The sequence below is a fragment of the Drosophila simulans genome, chromosome 3L (assembly GCF_016746395.2).
Source record: "Drosophila simulans strain w501 chromosome 3L, Prin_Dsim_3.1, whole genome shotgun sequence".
Classification (NCBI taxonomy): domain Eukaryota; kingdom Metazoa; phylum Arthropoda; class Insecta; order Diptera; family Drosophilidae; genus Drosophila; species Drosophila simulans.
The window spans coordinates 16476624-16499848 of NC_052522.2; the positions used below are offsets into that span (position 1 = coordinate 16476624).

Genomic DNA, 23225 nt, shown 5'->3' on the forward strand with positions numbered 1-23225 from the left:
ATTTGCTTAGATAAACTATTATAAAACTATTACTTAACTAAGGTTCTTATTAAATAATATAAAAATGATATTAAATTATGACTACCGGAAACAGAGTGTAATAAAAGCTACTAACATTCCTTTGTTTCTTTTTGTTTTTAGCACTCAAGCAACTGAAACAAAGTCGTAACTTTTTTCAAGGGTATCCCAAATTTCCAGGTCAAACATCTTGAGGGAATTTCGTAATTGGAATTGGTTTTTTTCTTTTTTTTGGTTTTAGAGCTTTAAATGCCGGTGGAGGTTTTACGGGTGCTAATGATGACGTTGAGAGGTTCTGGAGTGGAAACGGTTTGAAATGCTTTTCGAGCATTACCAGCGCATTCACATCGAAATTTGTCATAATTGGCCATTTTATGGCCCCGCTTCCCTTTTCATCATCACCCCTTTGGATTTCTTTTTTTTTTTTTGTGAAGTGGAGAGCATTGAGTGTCATTTTATTTCGTGTTTTATTCCCAGATTTCTGTGGGATCTTTCTCTGGAGCCTTGGGTTCGTTGTGATTCTGATTTCCCCCCACATTTTGTGTTCTTTTCGCTTTGATTTCTTTTCATCCGCACGCAAGTGTGACCGCGGTGTCCCATTTTCTGTTTTCATAATATAATTCCATCGAATTCCCCATGGAATTTCAGTTTCTGCGAGGGGTGAAACTGCAAGGAAACACAATTACCATTCCGTGGATGTGTTATTTTTAGTCAGCGCGAATTCTGTCCCCTGGCTTGTTTATTTGCTTAATTTGGCATTGACTTGTGATCGAAGCTGTGTTCTGGCCAGGAATTTGAATACATTTGGGTGCCACTGTATAGGGATATGGATATAGACATATGTAGGCTAGTGAAACTCGATCCAGATCGTGCCGCTTGGGACGGAATGTCCACTGACGCGTTGTTTTGAGCAAGAGCTCTATTGAGGCATTTTTATTATTTTTGATAATTATAGATATGTAAATTAAATATAGATACAGGTTCTATCTATCTTGTCCTTTTATAAAAAAACACGAAAGCCATCAAGCTTAGAGTTCAATTGTACAAGATACAATATGAATTAATTAGTACTCTTTTTTTGATGTAAATGAATGAGTTTGAATCTATTGTCTAAAATCTATCTAAACTATAATCTATTTTAATCATTTGTTATAGGAAAGTGGTTTAAAAGCTTTGGGACTTGTAAATATTAGTCATATTTTGGTAAGAGCAGCTTCAAAATGCATATGTTAGTCTTGAATTTTTTCCCTTTTTCCAACCTTTTTTTGAAGATGTATCTCTGTTGGAAAAGATACTCTTTGTCGTGACTGCTAGTGTCAGTCGCTGTCATAAATATCCCTTGGCTCGATCTGTCGTGGCCCTATAAAGTCTTTCGTTTGGCTTTCCCAACAGTCGTAGAAGAAAAAATGGAAAATACTGGTACTCCTGCGATAACTTGACTATTTCTCTGATTGATTGATTGCCGGCAACGACTGACATCGAATCTGACCCTGAATCCCGACTCCCGGCAATGGCAGCAAAACAAAACAGAAGCGAAGCAGGCCGATTGCAACTGCAGCTCAGTCAGAGAGATCAATCGCAAAAACTGCGCAATTTCAATAATTCACAAAAGGAAACGTTCACGAAGGGGGAAGGGGGAGGGTAGAGGATAGAGGGTAGAGTAACGGTGGTGGCCCCTTTCAAGAGTTATGGGTCTGTCAATGTCGAAAGAGGGGCGACCCCAAAAGAGCTACCAAAAATGGCAATGCCAATTTCAGTTTGGCAGCAAAATGCGAAAGGCGGGGGAAAGGGATGAAGTTAGCGGAGGTGGAGGTAACGTGTATGGAGGATAAAGGGAAGACCCCAATCCCCTCCAGCCGCCTCACTCTTCATATTCCATGGAGCACCCCCGACTTTAATAAACGCATCGCTGCACAGACAACTGCCAATGAGCACAATGAGAAATGTCTAAAATCGCAAGCCCACTACTCCGTGCGATCAAAGTTCCCCCCTTGCCTCCGCCTTTCCTTTCCTTGCAGCTCGAATACTCCTCCTTCTCAATTTTATGGCCAATACACAGCGCAAAATATTGTATTCCCTCTTTATCGCATAAAGAACATATACATATTATATCAGTAACTACCAACAATCATACACATTTATGCCTAGTCACTGGATATGTTGCAATAAAAAATAAAATTATATTGTTGAAATCATCACCTGTTTTCTCTCTGTGCAGCAGTGCAGCTTTGCAAGCCGTGTTGCAAGTTTTCGAGTTGTGCTGCTCCCATTTAAGGCGCAATGACGCTTCGCTCATGCGCATCACGCACACGACAAACGTCCCTCCCAGTCCGCCCACCTCCTTCTCGCACCTTTGTGGCAGATCCTCCCCCTCGGTGGAGTAAACCCCCCGCCCCTCTCCGCTGCAATTGTCACCAGGCATCGGCAACATCGACACATCAAGTCTGGAGTGAATCCATTGCCCCAAAACGTTAATCAAAACGCATCGCAACCCGCGGAAAATTCACGACCTGGAAATGGAAAACGACTCCAGCTGAATCACCAATGTATGGACAGTATATTAAGGGGTATGCGATAAGATAATAAAAGAGTGCATGCATTTAAAATAAGTAAGTATGTTATTTACTATAAATCATGTTTCAATATGTGGATTCCTTTCATATAATATGGTTTAACTTGACTGGAAAGATGGAATTACTAATATGTAACACATTAGATGTGACATTAGGGTATCCAAGCTCTCTATATTATTAGTTTTTCCGCCCTGTCAGTTGCATTCGGATCTGCCTCATTGCCGCATTGATGCAGTTGCACTCAGTTATTCATGCCCTTTTGCTGCACTCACTGCTTGGTTGGTGACACGTTGGCTATTTTTAAACGCCGCATCTGCAGCGATTTGCAACGAAACTAAAAGATATTTGCTAAAATGCCCAGTTTACACGGGAAACAAATTTGTAATTCGTAGGATTTTTAATTCATCTTACTATTTTACTATATTCAGAAATTATAGTATAATATTAACGAACGTAATAAATGTTCTTATAACATAAGTTTTATATTTTAATTATAATGCTAGAAGATAGCTTTATATTTTATCGTTGTTTACATCTATTCAGTGTTTTCATTTATGAATCCTAAAATAAGATACATTTTTTCATACCAAATCCTTTGAAATTCATGTGTATGCTCGTTCCAGCGAAACCATCTGGAATCAGTGGTATTCTCCATCGTCTTTTCCTTTCACAGTTGACAGCTTTGCGCTTGAATTGCCAATTTTTCGCCCTGAACTTGAGAGGCAGCTTGAAAAGTGCAGCTGTGCCCAGCTGCGTCAATTGTGAGACACGGTGTGGGTGGACAATCAATTCCGCCAAGAGCTGGAAAAGGTACCACCTTTCTGGCCTAACCCTCCAGCCTTCCAGCTTTTCCCCGGTTTTCCACCGTCGTTCTACGTTTTCTTCGCCGAGCCTCAGGTGTTTGTTTCTTCACATGTATAACTGTTGCCGTTTCCGGTCATCAACTTGGCCACTTACGGATGTGTATGCCCCCCACCCGCCCTTCTGCCATCTCCTGCTCCCCATGACCACGCTTTGTTCGGTTTTATTTCTCGACTTAACTGGATTTCACTCCCCCAACTCAGGGCAGAGTGCCCATGGGCGACAGAGCGCTAATGACATTCAACACTATATATTCTTGGAGCTTTGTCGGCCTCAGTTGTTATTATTTCTATACCCATTGGATTTAGGAGCATATTGGATTTGGGTAAAGGTAAGTTACAACCAGAGTTCGCAACAATCTCTGGATCTAAACTATATAAAAACATGAATTTTGGGATGAAGTGTTATAATTGGCCCTACAGAAAGCTGAACTGCTAAACAAGATGATTAAGTGAAAGCAGGGTATCGTGTATTCGACTACCATGGCACTCTAAGCTCTGTCGTATTACTTACTCGATTTTTTGTGCACGTGTAGCCAAACAAAATTAACATTTAAATGCGCTCACAACGGTCGCTTTTCCCCTCGAACTTGCCGCACATCCGAAATGAAAATTCAAATGGAAGCTGGATTCTCAAAGTCCAGAAAGGAAATGATTTCAGCGCAAAATAAATATCAGAATACAAGTAAAAATCAGAGAAGAAAAAACAGCCGCCCACGCAGCGAGAAGAACTTTAATTAAACACTCGCGAGGACCACCAACCAAGAAAAAATGATAAAAAAAAAGGAACCGAGCTTATCCGTTTTTATGCCCCTCGCCTTGGAAATATGAGTTGGCAATCAAATGAATGACTCGGCTTGGGTTCATTCCCCACAACTCAAAGTGCGATGCAAATGTGAATCCATGAGATACTTTGCAGCAGCAGACCAATTTCCAGCGACAGCTGTCGAATCAAGAATCGATTTTCCCTCGAGACCCAAGAAATTGAGAAACTGCAAGAAACTGTCGAAATAGAAATTGCATTTTCCTCTGTGCTTTTTCAAGAGACACTTATTGGAAATTAGAGGTATGGACAATATAGCATTTGGTAACATAAGTATCTTTGGCGGTGCAATCACCAAGCATCATCGGTCAGTTATAAAATGTATCTGACTCGGTTTCTTTTCCTTTTGACCACAGAGTTCATTGGCACGCGCTCTTATTTTTCCTCATTTTTATAGTTTCTCCTTTCGATTCGTGGCAGCTGTCGAGGAATCAGTCAGATACTTCTCCCATCTCCTGGTCATTTGTCCATCTGGCTGCGACTGGCTTGACTTTTGTCTTAATTTCGACTCGTGCAGCCTACAAAATGCGCTGCATCATCTTCATTAGAGCGCCGCAGCATCTTCGTATCTGTGAGATAAACCAATTGTGTACGAGCTAACTGTCGGATCATTGATGGGCGTTTAATTGAAAATTTATTTTCGAGGGTCCGCGGCGACAGCGCTCAATTATGTCGAACCGGCTCGAGTTTCCCCCCGAAACTGAATTGCATCTTAAAGATACTTTGCCCATTGCTGCTTTGGCCCGCTTTGGCATTTTAAGCGGATAATTGTGATGGAAAAATAAGGCAAAAAGTACTTTGAAGGGCTTCCAGCAAAGCGATGGCAAAGTCAACCGCCCACAAAGATACACATTTACTGGCGACATGAACTCACTGCAGATGCCACGAAAATCAATAATTTGGCAGTAAGTCAAGCTGCAATTGCAGTGGGTGTGGGTGTGTGCCGGTGTGTATAGCTACATACATAGATGGCAGCATGTATCCGTGAGCTACATTCTACATTCTGCGTTAATCAAATCAAGCCATCGCCTTGCCATCCGCATTGTGAATCAATTATGACGCATTAAAGTCAGCTTTCCTTTCACATACAATTTACGCATTCACCAAATTGTAGGAAGTCGGATATTAATAGAGCTTGGCCAGGGCCCCAGCACAGAAGCCTCCACATCCCATCCCGGTCGCAGTTCCAATCACGCACAGACATCGCCCACGCGGGGCATGAGCTTGATCCCTGCACCCGGTTCTTTACGAGGGGCATCTGCTCATCCCCTGGACTTGGAGCTTCTGTCTTCAGTCAGGAGCATGCAAGCATGTCAATGTCAGGCTCTTCGCAATTTTGCACAGTGGTTGGAATGGGGATATCATCAAGATAAAAAATTAAATATCATAATACTTTAAATTCAAAACACAAAATAATAAGATTTTATCTTAATTTTTTAATTGTTTTTAAATCAAATAGAATGAAAGGTGGAATATAATTGCTGTATGACATATTGCTAATTAATTTCCATAATTGTGCCACTGTAACTCCGACTGTTCTAAGTGTTAATCCGACTCTGGCGTTCAAATGAAGACGAAAGTCTCAGTCTCAGTCAACTTCTTATTGGGTGTTTTTTTTTCAGGCTGCAGTGCGAGCGACACTTTAAAAAGTGCAACGACTCTGTATCTGTATCTGTATCTGCAGGGCTGACTTTATGCACTCTGCAGCTCGAGCGGCCGGCGATTGTCAATATGACTTTGCACTTCGGATGCCAGCTGAAGTATCTGAGAAGTACATTGCTGCAGCCGAGGCTGAAGACTGGAGTCCCCCAGTTTCTTCTATTGTCTGCGATTATTTCCACTTACTTGACTCACGCACACAGGCTGTATCTGCTTGTGGCTCATTTTCCCTTTTGAATACTTTTTGTCGTGTTTTTATTGTGTCACTGAAGATTACTAAAGACTCTGTTTTCATTTTCAATGCCTATTTGTGCATTTCGGTTGCCATCCTTTGTATGCACACCCATCCATTCCAACTTGCTCTTGTGCTGCTGTGAGATTCATATTGTTACAGCAGCTCGAAAGTATCAATGGTCTGAATGGGACACATTGACCCTTGGAGAGTTTGGTCGTCTTAGGGCGAATTGGTTCCTTAATTGATTGTTTGAGTGGGGGGAGAATGGTGAAGTTTAAAGTGTACAAGTTACTGTTTCTAAAGCAAAGAAAAGTCCCCAGGGAAATTTCGTTTTGAGAGAGTTGAAATTGGCTTGGGTAAACTTGCAAGCTTTGGGCACTAGTTAACACTGAATTTCCAAGTTAAAGTTAACATTCCTACGCATTTTTTACTTCTTAGTATTTCAAATTATTAGCAATTTAAATTATTTTTCGTATATATATGTAAAGTGTATTAAGGCAACGCTAATTGTCTTCTTCACCTTGAATCCTTTCCTTTCCTTTCCCAAGTTTAATCACAATTCGGTTCTTGATCCCCACCTTCGAGTTAATTTGATCAGCCCACGTCCACAGAGTTTGGCGTACATAGTTGCCCAGGGGGGTTCCCCCGAACCAGCGAAATCCCCACCCACTCGACTCGGCTCTTTGCCAGACGCACCGAGTTGCCTTTGAGGTGTTTAACCTCAGTTGCGAGGAACACTTAAAAGCGTTTCATGTTTTATCTGGGCAGGCGAGTCGAGTTCGGGGGACTGATTCCATTAAGGGGCGCCACAACACCACCTTAACACTTGCTGCGCCTGTTGTTCGCCACATGTCCCGCATCCCAGTGCCCAGAGTTCCATCCTCATCCCTGGAGCACCGGCCTCGCCCCTCGTTTGGGTAAATAAAAGAGTAACTTTTGTGGTTGCCCTCAGACCAAGTGGGTGGTGGTTCAGTGGTTGAGTAGTGGGTAATACACGAAAGTTTCGCTTTTTTATGTCCGAACATAATTTGCAACGGAGCTAAAACAAGACGCATTTTATGTTCAACTTCCTTGTTCGCTATTTGTAGTCGACTTTGAGGCGTTTATGGGCTGGAAAGTGGGCGGGGCACAAGCTCCGCACCCCAAAAAAACAAAAAGCCATATAATTGAGCTCAAACATTAAGCGGCTTTTCGAGGTTTTGCTTGGCATATTGAAACCGAATCATTGCTTGATTGAATTACATATCGTGGGGTTAGTGGTGCAGAGCATAGAACTCCCTCGAATTTCTTGAAGTCTTCGTTTTCGGCTTCCACACGTTTCCGGTTCAAATTTAAATTAAACTTGTTAATTATTCCATCCGAAGAACAACCCACACAAGACAGGAACATGTGTTCACTACTCCACTTCCTTCCTTGGGCGTCCCACATTTTGCGGGTTTCCTCGTTACCATTTGCGATCATGATAATGATCCGATGCGATCATTTTGATCCTTCCCCTCCGTGACGTGACGGGCATGCGTCATACTCAAATAGGTAACTCGAGCCTACCTTCACTTTTATTTAGTAGTTTCCTACCATATTTATTCCTTTTTTTCGGTGGCAGATGTCGTCTAACATCATGTCTAATGAAATGCTTCAGTGGCTCCACATTGGAATAGGGAACCCTCATAGTTCGGGGCGTGAAAGTTGTTGACATGTGGGTAGGAATTCAGGGGGTAATCCCTTTGCAGGGGCAGGAGAATCGACTTCTAATACTTTCCTAGCACGTGTCGTCATGGCTTCTGTTCTAAACATTCAACCTGCACCAGTTCAATATAAATATTAAACTATGTACATAGGTATATCATGTGGAAAATGTTTACTAAGCACTTTAGTTAAATGGGTAGCCTAATTGTCTGAAGACATATCTCTTACATTAGTTGATTACTCATAAATCATAAGTGTTGCATTTTTATAAAATAGAGAAGAAGATAGTAATACTGGGGGATTACCCTATATAAAATAAACTGCAGCAGTGTATGTTTTTCTCATAAATGTGAATGAATCATTCTGTTGATTTGTGTATCGCTCAAAATTAATTCATTACTGAATTCACTGATTCACTGATTCACTGAAAGAATCATGTTTTGTCTTCCTTACCAAATAAGTGAATTTTCTCAGGGGTAGGGATATGAAACCCTATGCGAAAAGGGGTGTTGGGTTGGAGGTAGCCAACAGTAAGGGTTTGTGCTGTAATGACGCATCAGGACGTGGAATTTCCCTACATATGCCAGATGTTCCCATCGGCATAAACTGCGCCTCAACACTTGCCAGTTGATGAGCATTTGAAAACGAGTTTCAAAAACCGAAATCAAAACCTTTACTCAAACAAAAGTGCCATATCAACAAACTTCTTTCCCTTCCCAAGGGAAGCTCTCTTTTCAAGTAAAATTAACAAAACAAAAATATAGGGAGAACCTTACCTACATGTATTTAAAGCGTGTACAACTAATTTATAATAACTTTTAGTTTCAAATTTATAAAGAGCTATATACTACGTAACACCTCTTCTTTGGATTTCGGGTATTGACTTCAACAATTTATAACAATTTTACCCAATGTTCTCCTAAATGTTCTATAAAGCATCTGATCTGATCATAATATCTGAGGTATCTTGTTTCACGAACAATAAACGCTTTACCAAAACTACAATACCTTTTTCATAAAATCACCATCGAACATTTTGCACTTACTGTACAGGAAAACAAAGCCGCTACTTTTACTGCTGCTTTCCAGCCACCCCTATGATTTATAAATTTACAAAGCCGGCTGCTTCCAGTTCCAGTGCACAGTGGTCCGGTTCGAACTAAATCATAAACATAAACTATGATCATGTAAAATAAGTTTAATTAAATTACATATAAAATGTTACAATAAGTATTTGTGTAGGTGTTTCCAATGCTAGTCACTGTTGCTTGACATAATTTGTATACAATTAGAAACTTACAAGTTACATCTTAAATTATGTTTCATTTCAAGAGGCAAACATGTTCTCTCCGAAAACACGTTCCACTTCCAGTTCCCCGAATAAAAGCAAATCCAAGAAAATTAACATTAACAGTTGCTGTTAAGGCTCTGTTAACCGTTTCGAAGCCGCATGAATTGCATGAAATCGAAACGGCGTCAGTCAGTTTTGTTCTGTTTTGGAAGCCGCACGCGTTTTCCATCGCTCCGGTTGTGCTTGTTTTCGCATCGCACACACACACACACACTCTCGCCGCACAGACGCGACCAAAAGAAAACAAAATCAAATTCGGCGCAAACAAGGAATAAATTTTTATATTCCTATTGTGCATCGTATATCGTATTAAGTGCAAGAAATATATTTACACACATCTAACAAAAACACCGCAACTACTATTGTGCATTTTGTTTTGCTCTGTGCCGAAGGAGCGGAGAAAAGAAAAAAACCGCAACAAATCAAAAAATCTGTGCGTTTGTTATACACACCTAAGTGTCCTGCAGGAAGGACATCGGGTTCATTTACGCCACCCGCTGTTTTCAAGGACCAAAGGATTATTCCCAATTACCGCATTTCAACAAGTTCGAAAAAAGCAACACACATTTTACACAGAGTTTGCGAGAATCGAAAAAGGTAAGAATACAAATTCGTGCGAAGGACCTCGGGGATTTGAAGAAGAGGAAGAGCAGTTGAAAACAAATCAATGAATTCTAAATGAAGTCAAATCTATGTGCCAACTTTAATAATTTGTCAAGTGAATATAGAAAAGCTAATTTAGCTGTTACACTTCGAACTTGAAAGATTAAAATGTGATTTAAATTAAATAAAATGCCTTTAGTTTTATACAAAATTTATAGATTTTGGCCAAAAAGGACATAACTATAAGACGAGGTTTTGTGGCCCACTTTAGTTTACTGAAAAACGCGAATGGCGTAGCAATTAAAAGCTAACAATTTCTGAGTTATAATTATAAAATATTTGTGAAAAGTAGAAGATAAAAGATATAAGGTTTTAATTTGAAAACTATTGAAATATGTAGGTGTCCGCTCTTGACGGCTCTAAATTAATTTCTAATCCCCCACAATCCATAATTACCGAGGAAACATCTTACCAAAACAATTTAAATGGCGTCTCGAAAAACATTTCATTCCAAGCTCTTAATAAGATTAATGGGGCTTCACGATTCATTGATATAATCCCTGCGTAACGAAGCACACCCACCCATCGTCATCATCATCATCATCTTACGCGTCTTGAGGTCTAATGGCTCGTGTCAATGATCAGACAGCTCTTTCCATCCATAAATCCCATTTTCCATCCTTTCTAATGGCTTGTGTCGCTGCGCCGTATGAAAAACATAACCATTTGACATAAATCACGGCCCTGACAAATCCTTTTGAACATTTCATAAACATAATGTGTGCTAATCCTCAGATATTTCAATCCATCAACATACAGAGTTTTCTGGATGGAGTTGCCCCAAAAATAGCGCGACCCTTTCGTATCATTTGTATGCACAGTCAGACGCCGGCTTGAGTAAATCCCCAAATAGTCATTCTGTAAACAAATGCAAAGGAAATTGTTGAAGGGATACCGGGAAAAAGGGCAATAATTCAATGATGAATTAATAGGCGCATGGAAATGATCACGAATTCCCGGGATCTTCAGAGAAAGTTCGAGTTGGCAGCTGCTGCTCTTCGATTCGCTCCAGAAAAAGAAAAAAAAAAGACTTCCGGGGAATCGGGCAACTAAAAAGTGAGGAAAGCATCAACAAAGCCAAAAACAGAGGCACACAAAATGGGGTAGGAAAACGTGAAGATGCCACGCTGACGCAACATTTGCATTCGGAAAGAGATTTATGGAGGCAACTCCCCCCACCGCCTGACTTTTCGCTCCAACTTCCCTCATTGTTTTGCCAAGTTTTCAAAAGACAAGAGCCGACAGCCATGATGATGTTGATGTGTGTGCCTCAGTATCTCATTTTCCCAATTTACCCCAAAATGTGTGTAATCAAAAGTTTTCGTCTTTACAATTCAATTTTAAATTGTTGTTCCTATGTAAGTTGTCTGCTTTCCTCTCGAAAAGTAAACAACAATTAAGAAAAAAACACAACAAGGCAAATGCTACAAGAATACCAAGCACGATTTTCAACACTTCTTCTCGCTCTCAATGATAAACAACTCGGCTATTTACATCTGGAGTTCATGGTCAAACAGTTTAAACAAAAATGGAGTTTTCTTTTAGGAAATTGTAAATCCATCAGCAAAAAGAACTTGAGAGTCAAGTGCTGCGATACGATCCCAAAACTCGAATCCCCTCAAGAGCTGCTGCTGACAATTGACTAATGAGGGTTACACGAAACCCCAGCGCAAATCATAAATATTTGTTGTTGACAATTCCAATGGCCCTGCAAGGAGTCTGGCTTCAAGGAATTCTCAGGGTTCTTATCGCGGAGGAAATCTTCGCTTATCTATCTGCCTGAAAAAGGCAACGTCGTGCTAGAAAATATTGTGCAATAAAATGGAATGATATAGTGGAAGGACAGCCATGAGTTGTGAGGAAAGCAGTGTGACCATATGTAGACTTAACAGATACCCAGTACTTCCTTAAAAAAAGAACTAACTGCGGACAATACTGGTTAAAAGCAACTTTGTGGTTCAATGCACTCAGTTAATGTTATAACATTCTCCAACAAATATTCTTGAAATATAAGATATGCATAATGTGTAGCTCATCAAACCCAAGAGTACGGGGTATGAACAAACATTGAACAAACCAACGCAACTGAGGGCTATCCCATTCGTATCTTCAAGAGTTGTTTGCCCCTCGAGAGTAATTACAAATTCATAAAAATGGCCTGTTTGAAGTGGAAATCTCGTTCCGATTTTGTTTGCTCTTCCCACTCCAAACTCCATTTATTCCATTTTTTTGTGCCAATCCCCTTGTCCTGGAACTAGGCGCCTTCCGCTGATCCTTTGAGGTTTGTGGGACTCTGTGCCCCTTCACCAATTTCCGCTCTCTACCTGCCCCAGGAGATTATTATCCATCAAAATAAAATGAGGGGAGACGACTGTGAATCCGCGTCGCACGTGCATAAACCTTTGAGTCTTGCGGTTTCTGGTTTCTGCCCCTTTTGTACTGGAAATAAATTCAGTCTTATATTTCTTAAGAATTATTATAGTATGTCCTCAAGTAGTTCTTAACAAACAAGTTTGTATATTTTTAAAGATTTTCAACATCTGTTGCAACGTGCGATGTTGCTTGCCAACTTACCTATGTTTTTTCTTTATTTTTTCTAAGTGTTTCTCATGCTCCAGTGAACTTCACTCCCCCTTCATCTTTCCGACCCCTTCCGCATTGTTCTTTGAACACGTGTCGGCTGAGATCATTAATCACCCTGCTTTTGATTGCCTGGCGAATATGTGGCTCATCATTTTCCATTCTCCCACTTGGCCAACTTCAATAAATTGCCATGAAATTAAGCAACTTGAACAAAAATCCACAACACGGCATGATAAATCGTTAGATCAGAATATTTAAAGTTAATTTTAAAATGACCAGAGGGCATGTTGTAAGCAGAAGGAGGAGGAGACCCCATCCCCACCAGAAGTCCATTAGCATGGCGTCCGGATGACAAATTGACTTCGTTAGAAGTTTGCGATTTCCCTCGATGTGTGCCTCTTTTCCGACGTGGAAATTGGAGGCGCAAATTGAAAGATTATTATGCCTGAGGTTATTGAATCTAAAACGCTGATTGCAGGTGCTCCAAGTAGGGAAACGAGTGCACTGAAAAACGTAGGAGATTCAGGGGCTTAAAGTCCTTATAGTTAGAAATGTTTTGTAATAAGTACAACCGAATAAAATTACGTTTTTTCCTGTGTATCCTACTAAAAACTGCATTGCTGTTGAGTTTATTTGTTGTTTTGACTGTCTAGACAAATTTCCTCGCACATATAATTATAAACAAGCTTAAGCGTTTCTTATCAGTAGATCTGAATGTCCGGGCTGTGGAGTGTTTTGAAATTGCTGGAATATCCTGTTTAATTGAGCATAAACAGCACCCGCACACAAAAACACTGAAAGTGCATGTCAAAATAGAATGTCCTTTTTTCATTTTTTTTTTTTTTGTTATCCACCTTCTGTCATCTCGCTCGCACACTTTACTGCCTGTTCACACGCACACGATAAATGGCTAAGACGCCATCTGGCGGTAGGAGGCAGCATTTTTTCCGGCCGCAAGTCAAAGCCAGTGTTGTGCGAAAGAGAGGGGGAGAGGTAGGAAGCCAGCAGGAAACGTAATAAATAATAATAAAAGGACGCAGATCGGTTAACCCTCCCACACTCCTCCCCCAACTACTGTTTTCCCCCCTCTCCATGCCTCTTTCCCCTTTATTCATCACCCTCCTTTTGTCATTTCCTTCGCACTGTTTTCGTTTCATGCTTCGCTGCAGTTAGATGGGCGAATACAAAAAAAAAAAAAACAGTAAAAAGCTAAATGTAGTTGAGTGTTGCGACTATTTGATATCGAGCAATCCAGTTAAGCAAAGATTGTTTGTATATAACTATATAAACGGGATAAAAATAGAAATTATCATAATATCGAAACAAAAAAGTATTTCTTTGTTAAAAACTAAAGCCGAAAAATAGCATTTAAAACCAATTTTTTGCTCACCATTACATAAGTTTTCATAATATAAATAAAAAACTAAAAAAAATATACCCTTCTATACTAAAAGTACCATGTATAAATATTAAAAAAAAAAGACTGAGCAACATGGACACAGGTTGCGTCTTTAGCGGCAGCTTGTGCCCGAAACTTTTATGCCAGTTGTCGCTTTTCCACTCCCGACATGGGGTTATCTCCCCCAACTGCAACTTAGTACTCTGCATTCCCTGCTTTTCACTCCCTCGGGCAAAATAAATGGCCTAGAGCAATTGCGTTTTTATGCATTTCAAAGTGTTTCTTGACGTGTTCCGAGATACGAGATATTTCACCAGAATTTATTTGTTGCGCTTAAGCTGGGATATCTACGAGGGTTTTCGGTGGTTAGTTGGGCCAACTTTTTGGTTGCTCATGCGGCAGGATAATCTAGTGGGATTTTAAGAACGGTGGTGGAAAAAATGAGAGATTTGAGTGCAAGCATAATATTTATATATATCATATAATATTCGAATCAAAAAATAATGTTATTTTTATAAGTTTAGTTAAGTATTTTTTAAAATCAAATATAGATCATATTGAAATATCCATCTTTTGTTTAATCAGTTAAAGGGACTAATATACTATTATATTATATAAAAGTTTTCTCCTGATCTTGTTCCACTGTGCAGTGCCTCACTTGGCTGGCATATCCCCCAACATGTTGTGGTCAATTGTTAATGTTTTAACGGCAATTTCCATGTGCAGAACTAAAAGCCAGAGAACAGAATAAAATTCAGGGATAATAAAAAAGGAAACGGGTGGGGGTGTGTTGGCTATGAGAAGGAAGTCGAATGGCATGTCAAACGCAAGTTTCGAATTTGATTTAATTTACGAGCCAAGACCAATTACAGACCGCTCATATATGCGGCCCAAAGAATCATGGAATGGGTCGGAAAATATGTTGGACTGCGTGACTTGGCGACATGGAACAATTTTCCCTTTTTAGCGCGTTTCATTGCGTTTTGGGTGCGTCAACTTTGTTTGCTTGACCCCCCGCCAAAGAATATACATTTCTCAGCTAATTAACAATGATCGCTATGAGAAATGTGTCTGCCATATGATACAATGAATAAAAGTGGAGTTTTTGCCATTTAAATCTTGGTTTTAATTGATAGGGCGTCGAAAGTGCAGTTAAAGAAAATTGGCTTCAAAACTAAACTACTATTTGCTCGAAACTGATTTTTTTTATTGCGCTGATCATAAAGAAATGTAATGAAAAGTAAGACAACAAAGATTTAATTATTTATTGCCAGAATGATCTCAATTCAAACCCTACTATTTTCATCGACGTGTCAAGATTTTCAGTGCGAGCTATAAAGATGCGCACTGGAGATAGTGCCTTCAGATACTCCAGTTCCAGTGAACTGTAATTACTTTGGCCTGCTTCCGTTGAGCGGAGGAATAGTACGAGTACATAGTTATAGCCCATGGACAGCGGCAAGAACAACAAGGAGGCTTATATGCCTCTGGCCCCATGACTTTTCCACACTTTGGCCAGACAACTTATCTCCGCCCTTTTCCGCCAGTCGTGGTAATACTTTGAAATCCGATTCAATTGGATTGTAATGCGTGTCGCATTGTTTCAGCCCCACTCTTTAGAACCCCATGTGTCTGTGTGACACTCTCTTTTCACTTTCGATACGCAACATTGTCGAGTTGCTTTCGATTTTCCACATTTTCATTTTGTGCTTGCCTCGGCGGTGTCACTCTTCCAGTTGACCAAATCGAACAAGAGCGGGAATGAACTGATAATGTTGCAAGATTATGGCACGCAACGCAATTTGAACTTTAAGTTCACATTTTAATGGAATTTCGGTTGATTTACATGACAGAGGTCGCGACTTGGCATCGTTTTTCCTTTGCCATATCTTTTAGTTCGTCTCTTTGCGCTTTGGTTTTTCCCTCAATGCGTGCGAGTAATGGACTTGTAATGCTCCACCACCGATGGGGAAATAATGGGGAATCAGTTGAATGGGCAGACAGACGACAGTGCAGTAATAGAGGATGACATGGAGCTGTGTACATTCAGTGGGTCAGCTGGACAAAAATGAGATTAATAGTTGAACCCATTTTACTTGGAGTGATAAGCGAGGCAAGTCAATCATGTTTGGGGTCTCTAAAAAATATAGTTCATCTTTAATTACAAGCAAATGATGAGATAGTCTATGGTTTTCCAATTTTAGAATCGGGCAATCATAGTATTTATAATACATTTCATTATACATTTAGAAGAGACTTAAACTGTAGTCATTTCCCTCTAGAAACCCAAATGTTTTTTAAATTATCACTATTTTTTCGTCTCTCTTGGCTAATGTCAATCTAATGTGCGGCTCATTAAAAAAGTCAGGAAAATGTTTTTGAAAAAGAAAATTCTCATGACTTCTCGCACTTTCTGGTGCGGTCAATTAGTCTGGACGTGATTTGCTACTGCAATCCCGCTGTGAGCGGCGTTTTTAGCATAATGATGCAAAAGGACATGTCAAATGTCCTTGGATGTTTCCACGTTGCTTTCATAGTTTTTCGCTAATTAAGAGCGTTTTTCCGAGAACGTGGGACGCGTGAAAATCGACCAGGCGCACGTACCACCAAACAGGGAAATGTTAGGACGCTCAAGAAAATTGTAAGAAAGAAGAAATCTGGTACGGGGATCGGATCAAAAACTGATGGGTACGCAGCTGGATATGCTCGCTTAATAAATTTGCGGTCTTCCCGCCCCGAAAAGAGTGCCATGTTGCCGGGATATGTTGAGGGAAATACGAGCGAATTTTCCGCGGACTACCTGAGTGGGACAACATTTTCCAGGTAGGATTCAAAGCTAGAGGATTCAGGTAGAGAAAGGGAGAGTGCGAGGGAAACCCTCAAGCAATTGTGCAAGGACAAAGGAGAGCGAGCAGCCGGCGTTGCCATTTGCCAGGATCAGCTGCTTGTCCTTTGGGTTAGGAATTTCTGCCGGAATCGTATAAAAATCCTGTGCAGCTGGAAGCGGCAGCTAGAAGCATTTCAGCCATCGATCGTGATAGATCCTAGATCGCAGATCCCTAAAAAAGTCACAAGCAACCAGAACCAAAGTGTAACTTAGTTATTTTTTTTTTGCTCAACTAAGTCAAGGTATATTATCCTAGAGCGGACATTCAATCTAGAACATAAACTAACCAAATACTCTTCTTTGACTTTTACAGAATTCTCGCAGAGTTCTCTAAACGATCTTGATTCATCGACAATATGGGCGAACTCGAGGAGAAGGAAACCCCGCCCACTGAGACGACAGCCGCCCAGCAAGAGGCGCTAGAGGAGCCCAAGGAAACGGACAAAATGTTGGACAAAAAGGAGGACGCCAAGGAGAAGACACCCAGTCCACAGACCTCCAAGCCAGCATCTCCAAATGTCGGCAAGAAATCCTCACCAGTGGCCGAGAAAAAAATCGACGATGCTGAATTAGCGAAATCCAAATCAGGCAATGGAGAAGAGATTATCGATATTCCCGCCGAGAATGGCACAAAGTCAGACAGCGCCGATGACAAAAAGATAAGCAAGGAGGAGCGCGAGGTCAAGCCCAAAAAGATCCCGATCGGAGGTCTCAAACTGCCCGGTTTCTTCATGAAGAACAAGCCGAAGGCAGATGGTGATGGTGCCGAGGGCGAGCTGCTCGAAAAGGAGAAGGAAGAGGATAAGGATAAGGAAGCCAATGGAGATGCCGCCACCGGTTCCGGCAAAGACGAACAGAAATCTCGCCCAGGACTGGGAGAACGCCTGCGCAGCTTCTTTGCCCGCAAGCCATCCGCCGAAAAGGAAAAGAAGCAGCTGGTCAACGGTGACGCGGATGCCAAGTCTGGTAAGTTAAATAAAAATACATTTTCTAAATCAAACTCTAAAAAATTCGCTTCCATTTTTGCAGAAGCCACTGCTGAAGCTACGCCCGCTGAAGATGCCTCCGATGCACCACCAAAGCGTGGACTTTTGAACGCCATCAAGCTGCCAATCGCCAACATGATACCGAAAAAGAAGAGCAACGATGATGTGGAGCTGGGCTTGGGCAAGGCCGGTCTGGCCTCGATGGAGACCCTCGACGATTCCCTTAAGGATCAAGACACAGTGGATCGGGCTCCCGTCAAGACCAACGGTACCGAGGAGCTGAAGGGCGAGCTGAAGGACGAGAAGCTGGCGGCGGAGGAAAAACTGGCCGCCGAGGAGGAGGAGCAAAACCGACCCGTCTCCTTGCTAACCCGTCTGCGTGGCTACAAGTGCAGTGTGGACGATGCCCTGATTGTGTTTGGCATCCTGCTATTTGTGCTCCTGTTGGGCGTGATTGGTTACGTACTAACCCACGAGACTTTGACCTCGCCGCCGCTGCGGGAAGGACGCTACATAATGGCAGTGACGGGATGCGGACCCGTGGAGGGCGTTAAGGAAGATGGAGCCTTTGCCTTCCGTGGCATTCCATATGCGAAGCCACCCGTAGACAGACTGAGATGGAAGCCGGCTGAACTGATTGATGACATCAATATGTGCTGGAATGATACACTGCAAACCCATAACAGCAGTGTGGTGTGCACGCAGCGATTGGGCAATGGCACCACCGTTGGCGACGAGGATTGTCTATACCTTGACGTGGTTACTCCCCATGTGCGGTACAATAACCCCTTGCCTGTGGTCGTCCTGATCGGAGCGGAATCTTTGGCTGGTCCTTCGCCGGGTATTCTCCGTCCATCGGCTCGCTATTCTCGATCGCACGATGTGATCTTTGTGCGTCCCAATTTCCGTTTGGGTGTCTTCGGCTTCCTAGCCCTCGACGCTCTGACCAAGGAGGCACATCCGCCAACTTCGGGCAACTACGCGCTCACCGATATCATCGCCGTGCTCAACTGGATCAAGTTGAACATCGTACATTTTGGCGGCGACCCGCAATCCGTCACCCTGCTGGGTCATCGGGCCGGAGCCACTCTGGTGACTCTTCTAGTTAACTCACAAAAGGTGAAGGGTCTGTACACCAGGGCCTGGGCATCATCTGGATCAGCAATTCTGCCTGGAAAGCCATTGAGTGAGTCTGGAAAACAAAACGAGCAGCTGATGGCCACCCTCGAGTGCGCTGACATCCAGTGCCTGCGTGAAGCGTCCAGCGAGCGACTTTGGGCTGCCACTCCCGACACCTGGCTGCACTTCCCCGTGGATCTGCCGCAACCGCAGGAGGCGAATGCCAGCGGTAGCCGACACGAATGGTTGGTTCTCGATGGAGATGTGGTCTTTGAGCATCCTTCGGATACCTGGAAGCGCGAACAGGCCAACGACAAGCCGGTGCTGGTTATGGGCGCCACTGCGCATGAGGCGCACACCGAGAAACTGCGCGAACTACATGCGAACTGGACGCGAGAGGAGGTGCGTGCCTATCTGGAAAACTCCCAGATTGGAGCATTGGGCCTCACCGATGAGGTTATCGAGAAGTACAATGCCAGCAGCTATGCGTCGCTGGTTTCCATCATTTCGGACATTCGCAGCGTTTGCCCGCTGCTGACGAATGCGAGACAGCAGCCCAGTGTGCCGTTCTATGTCGTCACCCAAGGCGAGGGACCCGATCAGCTGGCCACGGTGGACGCCGATGTCCAGGCCATTCTCGGCCGCTATGAGCCGCACACCGTAGAGCAGCGCCGCTTCGTTTCGGCCATGCAGCAGCTATTCTACTACTATGTCTCCCACGGCACGGTGCAGTCGTTTGTCCAGAACCGCCGGGTCATCAATGTAGGCCAGGATGCGCAGCCGGAAGAGGACTACTTGCCCTGCAACTACTGGATCAGCAAGGATATTGTGCCGCGGTATGCGCGCGTCGATTAAGCAAACCAAAATCCCAAAAGATAGGCCCTCGCTTCTAAACTTTCGCACCTGTCTTGATCCGCCTGGGATCGATTATCTCATTCAGCTTGGTTGCGCCTTCGGTTTCTATTAAACTTAAAGTTATCTCGCAAAAATCGTACGATTGAAATTTCGAAAATTTAAAATACTTTAGGTATTGGATTTTAAAGTAATATTCGATTTCTTTAAATTTAATACGAACCGAGTGCCTAATCAAAGCTTAATACTTCCCGACTTCGTTTCGTGTTTAGTTTAGCATATAAGTTAATCTAATGTTTATATATATATAAATATATGTGTAACGGATATTTAGTTCTCGTACAGTTTAAGTTGAAAGTCTTAAGTTATGCTGACTCCATACGTTTATTCATACGAGTACGTATTCTCTAATCTTAACATTAACGAACACAAAAACACACAGACACAAACAGCAAAAACACAAATAAAACATCACAAAATATACAAAATTATACTTAAAAAGTATAGATCTGCGTCTTTCAACTATCCAACACACTAATCTATATACTATACTACAAACCATATACAACTTTATAGGAGTAAATGCCACAGAGGTTTTTGATTTACCAAAAAACCCGCAAAACGACCAACGACGAACATTTTTTGATAGAATTTTACAAAACTCAAGACTCGAGAGAATCAAACCGAATTCATAAACATTTACTTGGGCTTGGAAATGCCAGACTCGTTGCAAGTTTAAGATCGAAGGACTTTTCCGAAAGTTTGAAGTGTTGCAAACATTTCGAGACTGTCAGGAATGAATTTAGATATCTATTTAAACATTCGTTCATTTCCACATTTCATTTAGGAGTATCTATAATTACGCATTTACATATATAAATCGGATATTGTATGGATAACACATTTTTGTATAGCTTTATATGTATATTATTAATCGAACCAACATTTTCTATTGTTTTATACAAGACTTATCCACAACAGACTTTGAGCATTCAAAAATTGAAATCAAGAATCAAAAACAAGAACATGGAGTACACAATATAGAATTATGTTCAGATTAATCTTGTACGCGAACCTTAAGGTTGACAAATGTTTAATAAACGGAAATAATGAAAAATTTATAACTAATAACTTAGCTTAAAAGCTCGTTTATATCAGTAGTCACATATTTCACAGAAATTAATTAGCTAAAAGAAAATTTTTTGGTATTTTCACGGAAAACTAATGCAGACATACATATATCATCGCATGGAACTGTTCACTTTGTAAACTCGACACTTATTGTCGGTGAGGGCGGCCAAATAGGATCCGGCCTGGGTAGCCACCGGGCAGATGTCGTAGACCACCTCGTTGACCGGCATTGTTTGCACTCGCTCCTCGCGCCGCACATCATGCATCATCAGCTGCTTATTGTCCTGGAGATAGCCAACCACTAAGGTATTATCCTCGACGCCCAGTTGGGTCGGTCGCGTCATAACCGGTGTGGCCTTCGATCCATATATGGTGGCCTTGACCTTCAGCACCGGCGTTCCGTCAATCTTGTCCATTCGACCAAGTATGAAGCGAGACTGGGGGTAATTCGGATTGGATCGGGCCGATATCAGCACCGTGTCCTGCACGGCATCGTATTGCATGGACAGAAAGGGTCCCTCCACATTTAGCCGAGTGGGCACAGCCGTATCACTGGCCGCAGCGTACTCGTAGAATGTAAGGGCCGTCAGTTGGCAGACCAGGAAGCCACCGCTAGTAAAAATCTTATTTGGTTGCACAGGAGCTATGTGTATCACAGGACTTAGGTTCACTGTAGGGAATAAGTATATGATTTAAGCGGGAATTAACGTTTGCACATTCATGGCACTCACCTTCGGCTTGGAACTCGCAGAGAATGTTCTCGGGAAACCGCAAGTCGTAGATATAAACTCCACCTCGCAGATCTCCGCCGTATAGAAAGTGTTCGCGCTCGTTGCGATCCAGGGCGCAGGACCACAGCATCTTGTCATGAGCGGTGAACATAGACGAGCAAAGCCGAGTTCTTATGTCGAATATCTTGATCTTTTGTTCTCGACTTGCCACAGTGAGCAAGTTCTGTGAGTCGCTAAATGCAATGTCCCGGATTAGAAGTGCCGAGGTGTGCAGGAAGTGCAGGGGCTTGAAGGTAGGCGGATCAATGAAGCGTACGCCGTAGCCGGGAAACAGGTTTTGGGCACTCTTTTGCGATGCCACCAGCATGGAGTGCTTGGCGGAATAGAGCAATACACGGCACCCGGGTTCTCGAGTTATCTCGAAGTTCTTCTCCATGTACAATCGGTATGTGGCCAGTTGTTGAATTGTCTTCTGGCCGGATGCATCGCCTCCGAATGCTCCCCGCCCACCACCTGCCCTCACCATCTCCTTAAGCCGTTCGTAGTCCTTCTGCAGCAGAATCAACTTCTCGGTGGCCAGTGTGTGAGCCAGCTTCGCGGTAGCCAGCTCTGTTGTTAGAGTATGGGTACGCCGACGCTCCGCCTCCAGCTGCTCCCTAATATCCGTGTCCAGCATCTGAATGCGCTTCGCATACAGATGACGGATATCTCTAAATGTGGCTTTCGTCTTGCACTGCGGGCACACCTTTACAGAAGATTGGCGTTGGCTTTCGTTTAACCATCGCCGAATGCAGCTTTCTCCAAAGAGGTGACCACATCGCAGCGAAACCAGTCGATGCTCGCCACTCATCTCCCAGGAATCAAGACAAATGGGACAGGTCAGGCCATCGTCCTCGTCATCTGCAACTATTGGTTTACCCTCGGGCGACTTTTTAAGGCTTTTATCGGCAGCAGCGGAGATACGTTTACGTTTCTTGGGCGGTGATGGCGTTTCCAATGAGATCACCTCCTGTTCTTCACCTTGGTTGCGGCGGGAATTTCTCGGGGGACTGGGCAAATGCGGAGGATCTACCAGAATTGGAGGCGGAACTGTCGGTTGCTCGGGTTCTGCGTTCTCACCAGGCTCGTCACGTTGTACCTCAATCTCAACCGCCGGCTGATGACCTTCAACTGGATTGACGATTGCCTCATCATCTGTAAAGCTATCATTTGTAGAGGTCTCATCGTCATAAGCTTCCGGATCCATTCCTTGCAGCAGGATTTCTGAATTCCGCCTTCTCGCAGCAGAATGTTCGGATTCGCTGCTGTCCGATGAGTATATTTCCGGATCCACGGCGCTCTTGACTTCTGCGACACCGTCGCTGTCCGTTTTACTTCTATATGGCCACAATCAAGTTTTTCTCTTGGAAAACATGAATGTTCTTGGTATTTTTTAATCTATTTCGACTTGCATGCAATAGGACGCTAAATTTCAAGCTAGGGATGGTCAAGATCGAGTTGCTTTAGTGATGGAACAACTGAGTGAAACTATCGAGTACTACTTGAAAATAAATATATTTAAACAAAATTTGTTAGTGCAAACAACATATTAGTTTGAACATATTTTTTTCGTATATCAATCATATAAAAAGAGAATCTATATAAAAGTTGAGTTTGTGTGCGGAAAATT

The 23225-nt window shown here is 42.4% G+C and overlaps 2 protein-coding genes across 3 annotated transcripts; one reads left to right on the forward strand and one right to left on the reverse strand.

The window, feature by feature from the left end:
* The first annotated feature begins 9302 nt into the window (after positions 1–9302).
* On the forward strand, positions 9303–20152 carry LOC6738380 (neurotactin). 2 transcript variants are annotated; one of them, XM_016171601.3, is made up of 3 exons: positions 9303–9802; positions 17051–17703; positions 17767–20152. In XM_016171601.3, the coding sequence occupies exons 2-3, from the start codon at positions 17094–17096 to the stop codon at positions 19695–19697; spliced, it is 2541 nt and encodes an 846-aa protein (XP_016032207.1). In that variant the 5' UTR covers positions 9303–9802; positions 17051–17093; the 3' UTR covers positions 19698–20152. The 2 variants fall into 2 exon arrangements, with proteins under 2 accessions (XP_016032207.1, XP_039149503.1); XM_039293569.2 differs by lacking the exon at positions 9303–9802 and adding an exon at positions 16828–16979.
* A 588-nt stretch (positions 20153–20740) lies between these two features.
* LOC6738382 (E3 ubiquitin-protein ligase RFWD3) lies at positions 20741–23083 on the reverse strand. Its single transcript, XM_002085155.4, has 2 exons — positions 21557–23083; positions 20741–21495 (listed from the first exon to the last, which is right to left on the reverse strand). The coding sequence occupies exons 1-2, from the start codon at positions 22800–22802 to the stop codon at positions 20936–20938; spliced, it is 1806 nt and encodes a 601-aa protein (XP_002085191.1). The 5' UTR covers positions 22803–23083; the 3' UTR covers positions 20741–20935.
* Positions 23084–23225: the final 142 nt, after the last annotated feature.

Bases quoted from the DNA above. Each gene is read 5' to 3' on its own strand.
- LOC6738380 (XM_016171601.3), top strand. From the start codon at position 17,094: ATGGGCGAACTCGAGGAGAAGGAAACCCCGCCCACTGAGACGACAGCC. The intron at 17,704-17,766 runs GTAAGTTAAATA...CCATTTTTGCAG, and splicing joins TGACGCGGATGCCAAGTCTG to AAGCCACTGCTGAAGCTACG.
- LOC6738382 (XM_002085155.4), bottom strand. From the start codon at position 22,802: ATGGATCCGGAAGCTTATGACGATGAGACCTCTACAAATGATAGCTTT. The intron at 21,496-21,556 runs GTGAGTGCCATG...TATTCCCTACAG, and splicing joins CTGCGAGTTCCAAGCCGAAG to TGAACCTAAGTCCTGTGATA.